The sequence below is a fragment of the Aulonocara stuartgranti genome (genome assembly GCF_965226115.1).
Source record: "Aulonocara stuartgranti genome assembly, chromosome: 4".
NCBI lineage: Eukaryota > Metazoa > Chordata > Actinopteri > Cichliformes > Cichlidae > Aulonocara > Aulonocara stuartgranti.
In genome coordinates, this window is record NC_138942.1 from 23,490,319 (window position 1) to 23,499,913 (window position 9,595).

General features: G+C 42.0%; 2 protein-coding genes across 2 annotated transcripts; one reads left to right on the plus strand and one right to left on the minus strand.

Moving 5' to 3' along the window:
* The first annotated feature begins 1,599 nt into the window (after nt 1–1,599).
* Nucleotides 1,600–5,454, plus strand: cpsf4 (cleavage and polyadenylation specific factor 4). Its single transcript, XM_082531058.1, has 8 exons — nt 1,600–2,194; nt 2,336–2,386; nt 2,873–3,025; nt 3,126–3,221; nt 3,359–3,452; nt 3,690–3,762; nt 3,923–4,081; nt 4,834–5,454. The coding sequence occupies exons 1-8, from the start codon at nt 2,092–2,094 to the stop codon at nt 4,900–4,902; spliced, it is 798 nt and encodes a 265-aa protein (XP_082387184.1). The 5' UTR covers nt 1,600–2,091; the 3' UTR covers nt 4,903–5,454.
* A 77-nt stretch (nt 5,455–5,531) lies between these two features.
* Nucleotides 5,532–8,379, minus strand: atp5mf (ATP synthase membrane subunit f). Its single transcript, XM_082531059.1, has 4 exons — nt 8,277–8,379; nt 7,259–7,366; nt 5,769–5,885; nt 5,532–5,646 (listed from the first exon to the last, which is right to left on the minus strand). Exons 1-4 carry the CDS (start codon nt 8,362–8,364, stop codon nt 5,618–5,620), a joined length of 342 nt encoding a protein of 113 aa, XP_082387185.1. The 5' UTR covers nt 8,365–8,379; the 3' UTR covers nt 5,532–5,617.
* Nucleotides 8,380–9,595: the final 1,216 nt, after the last annotated feature.

The following is a 9,595-nucleotide window of genomic DNA, read 5'->3' on the forward strand; positions in this document are numbered from 1 at the left end:
GATTAGAATCTTGTTTGCAGTCGCACTTTTCTCCTCTCCTCCTTCCCCTTATCTTCCCTGCTTAGCCTCTTGTGTCCTTGTCTTGTCTCGTGTGTATTACTTTCCCTGGAACACTCTCTCACAGTCTGTTCTCTAAAACCTAAAAGAGAATTATGGATTTGATCAACTGGTCTCTGAATGCTATTGACACCCTTTTCTCAAGGAGAAGTCTGGGCTCGGGTGAGCCCAAGTGCCCTGGAGGGACTGATAGACTGTTTACTTAGCCTGGTAGGGCGAAGGAAACTGTCTCAGCTGAACTATGGACACGGACACACATACACTTACACTGATAAGCACTCACACATCCCCCCTCCCCTTCCAATGCCTTCGATGCTTGTTGCCTCCTGGGAACACGAGGCGGGTCTGGACCCGCACTGGAGAGACGGCGAGGGGCAGGATGGCTGCTGTGTTGCCTGGGATTACTCCTTTCCCCTACCCAACCCTGTTGCTCGTCACGTGCTCTATAATGTTGTACTGTGGACATTTATGTGCTTTCTGTCCTGAGGAGTTTTTTTTGTTTCCTGTTCTCATGCTGTCCTCCTATAGCCCAGTATGAGTAGAGGTCTCTTTTTTTCCTCTTGTACTTTCCCATTGTAGTGTATATTTCATTGTTTTTTCTGTAATGCAACCGTTCTCTGACTTGTATCCCTATGTGATGTCTGTGTTGTGTGTGTAAAGTCGGGGGGCAGGTTGCCCTGCATTCCACTGCAGGGCAACCTGCCACTGCATGTGGCGAATAAAAGTTGAACTTGAACTCCATCAACAGACAAGCTCGGTTTGAGAAGTGTTGATTAGTGTTTGGGTTCAAATGAGCCAAAATCAGGTTTTGCTCAACATGATGTGTATATGTGTGTATATACGTATGTATGGATAGATAGAAACATATATGTATATATATATAAAAAAAAATTACACATAACATATAATGTAATTGCAATGAGGTATTTCTGTAGTCTATTGATACTAGATAGTGGAAAAGGGGTGGGATTAAATAAGCTTATGCTTCTTCCTGCTCCTTTTTGAACATGAACGTTAATTGGAGTTGTGGTTGCTCGTTTTCCTTTTGTTTTGCTTTGTTCATTTGTCTCTTTTAATTCTATTTTGTTGTACTTTTTCAACATGTTCAAAATAAAGATTCAATCAATCAATCATTGAAGATCAAAATAACACATCCCAGTACCCTCAGCTTTCCCACTGAGAAGCTCTATAATAATCATAATAAATGCACGAAAGCAACAGCGATGGATTTTATAAAGAAAAAAAAACACTTCAGTGAAGCTGAATAAAACCTTGTCGGGCCTCTGAACCACACAGACTGATATAAAATATGTTTTGTACCAATGGTGTCAGACATAAAGGGGCACCAGAATCCAAATGTAATCAGTTTTACATCTTTTCCTTCCAGCTCCCCCCTGGCTATTCATGCTACACTACAGTAATTTCTGATTTCAATGCTCTTACATTCAGATTACAAATGATCTACTAAGATAAGATAAGATAACCTTTATTAGTCCCACACGTGGGAAATTTGTTTTGTCACTATACTATACTATAGAAATTTCTGTTTTGGCTCCACGGTTTTTTCCTGTAATTTTTCTCATTTCTTACAGTTTAAGCCCAAAGAGAAATGCTGACAGATTTTACTAAAGCAGCATTTCTTCATCATGTGGAAAAACTGAAACTTACTGTTGAGTTGTGGATTTAACGAAGCGCTCTGCGATCGTTTAGTCTTGTCTGATTTTGTCAGGTCGGAGGTCAGCCTGCGCGCCTCCCATCATCCACACAGAACAAGGAGTAGTTCGGGGACATACAAACATTTACGGGCCGGTCGTGTCCATGGCTTGTCTTTAAAACCGACATTAGACCTACAAACTACGGCATCTGTTGTATTCTCGGTATCGGAGTTTGGAGTTTGGTGCTAACTTATCAGTTAGCTTGGCTAGCCGCCTTAGCAGGCTGAGAGGGAACTTGGTAGCTAGTAGCTAGACTTCGAGCTAGCTTAACCGAAACGGACATTTATCTGATCGGAGGAGTGAATAGACTGCAGGGGACATGCAGGATTTACTGGCCAACGTGGACCACATCAAGTTTGACCTGGAGATTGCCGTGGAGCAGCAGCTGGGAGCCCAGCCGCTGCCTTTCCCCGGCATGGATAGTAAGTGCTGGGATGCTAGCTGGTACTAAGCCCGCTGCGGGTTAACCTTAAGCGGAATTAACGGTAAAATTGACGAGGGGAGAGTTGACCGCCACTGACTACTTATGTTCATTGACCCTGTGATCGTGTGTGTCTCTGCAGAGTCCGGGTCTGCTGTGTGTGAGTTCTTCATGAGAGCTGCGTGTCAGAAAGGTAAAATCACAACATGGTCTCAACTCTGTGGTGATGTCACTGCAGCGTGAACGGCCCCAACAATGAACTCTTTAACTTCCGTAAAGTTAAAGTTTAGACACTTCACGCCACTCAAACGCACAGATCGGTGCTGGTTGACCTTTTTTTAAGCAAGCTCGACCTCTCATGTCTAAATACAGCCTTAGATATACTGTTTACGCACTGCTACAGTAGCCTGCACCTCACTGATTTCCAAGAATAGCCCATTTTCATAATGTTGTGAATTATATTACTCCTCTAATAGCTTCAAGGGAAATGACCTTTCCCCCCCCCATCTTTATTAATCACTTTTGTAACCATTTCAATCCCTGCCATTAGGCCAGTCTCTGCTGATCTCAAAATGTCCAAATTTAAAGTACTAAATTGTGTTTTAAGTGATCAGCATGACACTGAGAGCCATGTGTGTCTTAATGAGGAGACGGTCACAAAGCGCACTGTGTCTCACAGGTGGGATGTGTCCGTTCCGTCACATCAGTGGAGAGAAGACAGTGGTGTGTAAGCACTGGCTCAGAGGTCTGTGTAAGAAGGGAGACCAGTGCGAGTTTCTCCACGAATACGACATGACCAAGATGCCTGAATGCTACTTCTACTCAAAGTTCGGTGAGTTGACATCATGAGTGCATTTATTTGGTTAAACTTTGCACAGATCTTGTCAGATGAATGCCGTACTGATTAATGTTTTGTTCTGCGACCCTCACAGGTGAATGCAGCAACAAGGAGTGTCCTTTCCTACACATAGATCCAGAGTCCAAGATCAAAGACTGTCCCTGGTATGACCGAGGCTTCTGCAAACACGGTAAGGTCAAATTCTGGTACTAATACCACAAACCCACTGCTTATAGACGTAGCCTGTCTGTTCTGTGGTTTAAATGGAGAAAAACATAATACGTCTTATTATTTGTCCTCATCTGTGTCTCCGTCTTCTTACCTCAGGTCCTGACTGCCGACACCGACATACCAGAAGGGTGATCTGTGTGAACTACTTGGTGGGCTTCTGTCCAGAAGGAAAGTCCTGTAAATTTATGCAGTAAGTAGTCCTTTTACATTTACTTCCTACACAACAGGTATGATTCCTGATAGGACCGCTGCTCCACATTAAGTTGGTTAAATCTGCCAAGCAATTGTACAGGAATTTCATTTCATCACATTACACTCCAGTATAAATGGTCTTTGTTTGATTTTATAATGATGGATAGCTGGATTAAAAGTTTTTTGAGACTTCACCCTGCAGTAACGTAAATTATACGTTGATGTTCCTCCACAGCCCCCGATTTGAGCTGCCTATGGGCGCTTCTGAACAGCCTCCTCTCCCACAGCAAAACCAGAACCAGGCAAAGGTAAGAATGCACACAAACACTCGAATGATGCATCCCGATGCCGGCGTGGATCCATCTCACAGGATGAATCAGCATGACTCTCGGTGCTTCTATTTAACTGTTCGTTCCTGTTGCTGAGGTGCACAGTGAAAACAGTCTCTCTGCTTGCCTCCTGCCGCAGCCCGTGCCTACCATTGGTCGCTCGTCGCTCTCCTTAATCCAGCTCACCAACTCCATCCCAGCCCAGCGGCAGCAGAACAACACGACTACTGTGTCTCAGCAGAACAATCTAAATGCCAACAGAGGGCCTCGTCCGCTGGACCAAGTCACCTGCTACAAGGTGAGTCGGCTGTACATCTGTGTGATTAAAGCTATGCCAGTCTCTCGCTTTGGTCGTAATTGCAATCATTAATCAAACTGTGGTTGGTTATATTGCCAAAGCATGCACCGGCCATACATTTAGATCATTAAAACCAGACTTTTCTCAAGTTTAGATGCACTTGTAAGGTTTTACCTATAATACTGGTTTCCTCTGCGTGGTTGCAGTGAGCCTTGAACAAGATGGATCACTGGTGCTCTTGTGAATTTATCCAGCTTCTTAAAGGGGAACAATTTTCTGAATTTCTTGGCTCTCCACAGTGTAGTACTTTACACATTTGCCTAAAAGCAAAAGGCGGTGACACAAATCTCTTTGGGATGAAAAATGTGCACAAGAGTCTGGCTCCTCAGTTCAAACACAATCTGGAATCATCAGTTTTAAGTTTGCTTCCCACTTTTTTCTGATTGGCTGTCTCTTGCAAACTGTATGCTGAACATGTATGAATGTGGGTGGAGCAGCTGTTCCAACAGCCTGGGGTTTTGGGTTATAGGATTTACTTGGACATTCACTGATATCATTATTTAAACCTTGTACACTTTTAACAGAGCCACCAATCTCACAGCACATATGACTGTAAATAATGAAGGGAAAACACCCCTAAAACAATCTCCTTTAAAATTAGAGGATTTTTTTTTTTCCTCGCTACTGGGAACAACTGGAACATGCAGTAAATGTCGTTAATTGCTTCATTTCCGTCTTCCTCTTGTCTGCAGTGTGGCGAGAAGGGCCACTATGCCAACAAATGCACTAAAGGCCATCTCGCCTTCCTGAGTGGTCAGTAACCTTCAGCCGAACACCTCAGTGCTGTAGCGCACCACCCCTGATGTGAGCAGAAGAGAGAATGGGGAAGACTGCTCTACATGCTGGTGTTTCTTAAAGACTAACTGCTGCCCGACAGACACGGACAGTGGGAGGGGGGCCTGTGGACACATGAAAGTGACAAGAAAAAAGGTCATCCGGCCTGATTTGCTGGGTTTGTACAGTACAGGTGACTTTGAAGAGTCACTCCCAGGGTCCAGACTGCTGCAAACACCAATACAGGTGCTGTTGTTCCTCAGGTCATGTGACTGCAACTGCCACTGCTATGTTCCAAGTCTGACCGTGGAAAAAAAAAAAAAAAATTGAACAAATGTGATAAACATCTTAGGAATGTAATTTAGCTTGTACTCAGTGCCCAAATCCACACTAGCTACAACGGTCTCATTCTGGACATTTCAGCCTCTGTTTAGCAGCCGTGTGTGGCAGGTACGGTAGTGCAGAGCAGCTGGAAGAGACACTTTGACAGTCTGAACATATTCTGTCTGTACAAATAAATGTTCTTGTTTCAGATTTTATTAATTTTTTTTACCCCTCACTTCTGATCTTCTCATAGCCACTTCTGAGATTTACACAGTACACTCACAACAGTAAATCCTTATCCTTATTTTTTTATTGGTCACAACAATCACATATGAACAGAGCCGAGGATAGAAAGAGCTGACGCGTTCCTGAAGGGGCTCAGTGGTACTTCCTCCAGCGATCGTGTTCTACAAGAAAAGAAGCGGAAGTCGTTTAACATATTAGCTTTTTTTTTTTTTAACCAGTGAGGTTAACTGTGACAGGAGTGCAAAGAAAGAAAAGAGGCTCTGTAAGCGAGTGTGTTTCTTACTGATGTGGTCGTATTCCCATAAGTAGCTGATGGCCACGTAGCCCACGAGCAGCATAGCTACACCACCGATGCCCCCCTTCTTCACATTGATGTACTTGTTGTAGTATCTGTCATGGCCTAGAAGAGAAAACAGCATGGTCAAGTGTCCTGTTTAGTATTCAATACATGCAAGAGGAGCACTCATTCTGTGACCTTAATTACTACTGAGGCCAGATTCTCAAATTAGTGTCCCAAGTATAAGTAAAGCTACTAGCACAGGGGTCAGCAACCTTTACTGTCAAGAGACATTTTTCAGCAATTTGTGATTCAAAAAAATAAAAGACCACAAAGCACGAGCCTCATGTAAAGAAGGATACTAAGATTAAGTGTAAAGTAGCCTAAATGAGTAGATTCTTACTCTCCAGTGGGCCATTTCTGATTATTTTGTACTTCAATTCTGGATTTTCACTTTATTTTATACTTATTACTAACAAAAGAGAAGTGGAGTTAAACTAGCATTTTTAAATCCACTTTGAGACAGAGCAGGTATAATTTTCAACCCAGGTTTCTGTGCAAATCAATCTTAAGGGGCCCCAATCAGACAATATATCAAAGTGAAATCTAAAAACTTTAAAACAGTCAATTTTCAACAATTTTAACTAAAGTCCAGCTTTAGATTAAAAATACTTGGTGGTGAAAGTGAAGAAATCATTCCATTTTCCCCTCACACTTTTTTGTTTTTAGATCTGGAATCCATACCAACTGGGAGTTAAAACTACACAGCCATGCTGACCATTTTTACTGAGGTTCAGCAAAAATCAAGGCGATAAACATGAGCTATGATGCACATCGTAAAATATTTTTTTAAGAATCTGTGTTTAAGGACACAATTGTACTGCTGGTAAATGTAAAGAGTGTTTTAGATCAGGGGTGTCGAACTCCATGCCGGTGTCCTGCTGAGTTTAGATAACACCCTGGGTCAACACCACTGAATGAAATGATTAGTTCATTGGCAGGCCTCTTGAGAGCTTCAAGACATGTTGAGGAGGTAATTTAGCCTCACTGGCCCCCCCGAGGCCTGGAGTTGGACATCTGATCAATGCCAAAAACTGAAATATTCACACACAAAGCCATTGTTTATTTTTATATACATATCCATTTTCTGATAAAGTCACTGGAGAGGTTCAGGACCCGTGTACTAAGGAAGCGCCTAGCCAAAGGCAGAGCTGAGCCCTCATAAATAACATTCCTTACATAACAGATGCGTTACAGGTGAAACCATAAAGATGCAATAAGCTGAAGTAGTTAATGTGGATGGGTTTAAATATGTGGGGGTCAAAGATCCAAAGCAACCGACAGTGCATAAGAGAGGTGAGGAAGAGAGTGCAAGCTGAAAAAAATGTATATAAATAATCAGTCAGTGTTTAAAAACCAAGTTCCAGTAGATAAAAAAAAGAAAAGAAAAACGTTTTTCCTGCCCACCAGAAGTAGTCGGAGCAAGATGTACTCACCCCTGCGAATGGCTGAGAGGATGCCATTGGGAGTAAAGTCTCGACCTCCAAGCCAGGCTCCCAGCTCGTTGAGTTTCACGTCCATCAGCCGCTTCTCAGCTAAGGAAACTAAAAACACGTAAAAAGAGCGTCATCACTGAAAATGCACACTGTCAACAAAGAATAAAAACATGCCACTGAATTACAAACATTAGCAATCTAAAAACACGTTTAAACCGCTTGTCTAAGACGACAAAAAGTGGCAACATCGTGTACCGAGGATACAAAATTGTAATTTCCCTACATATTTTCTGACTTTTTAAAAAAAAAAAATCCAATAAACTATTAACCTTTCAAATAATTATCAGGCTAAGAGTTACGGAGACTAATTAAAAACCGAAGCTCTTAATTCTGCAAAATAATTAACTTGTTAACATGTTTTCAGTCGTCGCAGTAATTCAATTACACTCAAAACACAGCAGCCGACTCGCTAGGAGCTAGTTTGAAATTTACCAGGTGTGTGTAGCCGATTGTGATGACATAATGAATGAAAGTTTGCTGGACCGCTTTTCAAAAACACCATAAAGCACACAACAAGGCACCCAAGCTCTTCTTTATGTTTTTTTACAATTAAAGTTGGTCAAAGAGACCATCCTAGTTTGTGCTAATCGCACCGTGTTTGCGTGCTACCGAGCAAGCTAGCTAAAGAAACAGTTATATAATCGACACGTTTATCAACAGCACGATTATTAGAGCTTCATCCAAGCTGTAGGTCACTCTGAAAGGTGCAGTTAAATGTAAAAAAGCGGCCTGCAGATTTATTTTCACAGTAAATCCGCCAATGACACGCAAAGTCCTTGACGTGACTCAAAGGGTTTAGCGAGGCCTTCAGTCCGAAAAAGACCTTCAAGTGACGAATTCACGGCTTGTCTGATAGAAAACACCCCTCAGTCCCCAAAAGCCTCGTTATATGCCAAGATGATGACATATAAAACAAAAACAGGACAATATTTTTTTGGGAGAAGGCACATTACGGTACCTGCTCTGTCCGCCATCTTGACCGGTGCAGAAGGTTTGCTGCAAGGAATGATGGGAATAAAAGGAGAAAGTGCATTATGGGAGGTCATGTAGTTTTAAAGTGAATCCACTAGAGAGCGGCAAAAGCAATAAAACCAAACAACAAACATTATTATTATTATTATTATTATTATTATTATTATCATTATTATTATTATTTCCTAAATAAATTAATTTCTTCTATTTTATCGTAATCTGCTCTGAATAATACGTTCATGTTTATTAACATCTTAATTTTTTATTTATTTTGGTGTAAATTTGTATCTGTTCACCCTCCCTCACTTTTAAAAATCTAGAATGAATCATTATTCAGATATTTTTAATGTTACTCCCGGTTGTCTGTTTACGTCTCTACATGTGTTAAAAAATAGGAACAAACTTGTCAGGCACACCATAATTGAATCAACACTTTTGTTAAATGGTGTGCACAAATTTAATTAGAGTGAGATCTGCCCTTTATAACTTATTGATTGAGTAAAGACTTAAAAGATTAACTTGCACACTTGCAGAAGCCTACTTTTGTTGCCAGCTTTCCTTCCTGACTTTGGCTACATCACCTGTGCTGCTAGTACCTTGTTAGGATTACAGTTTTGCCCCACATGTGTGAAATTGGCACTGCAGATGCAAATAGTTGTATGCGCGTCCTGGAGGTACTGATTTGTGCTCAGTGGCCTGGTCACAGCTCTGGATGGGAGTTCTTAGCTTGGCCGCTGTTGTGAGTTAATTTTTCAAGTGTGCATCACCTCAGGGAAACCTGGTCTGCTTTGTATATCAGATAAAGATTTTGTCTGCCTCAAAGAGAGGAAATGCTAGAACACCTGCACACTGGAGTTGGATTTCCACCATCTGTGTAACTAATGGAAGCTGTGTTTCAAACAAATAGTAGGAGAAGCACAAGAGGCAGGACACGGAAGGACCGTAGCAACTGTCAAAGTGGCCATTTGTGTTTTGGACTAAGACAGAGCATGACCTAATGTCTCAGTTTCATGCCAGCAAAGGTGCATTGAGCCACATGCAGGGTCCTTCCCCTGAGCTGTCTTTTCCGAGTGTATGTGGAGACTGAAGATGGGTCAGAGGCTTCCCCCATTAACTTTAGAACACAAGTGCCTTACTCATGCCTGGCGGTTCTGTTGCATAGTTTGTCCATGTGGTGATCAAAAAGATGCCTCACCTCACAGATGAAGGGCTGATATGACAGAAGAGGTCAGTCCAGTGAGTTTGGAAACCATTGGAGGGAAAAACAGCACACGTCTCAAACAGTCTCCTCGGCAATGAAGCACC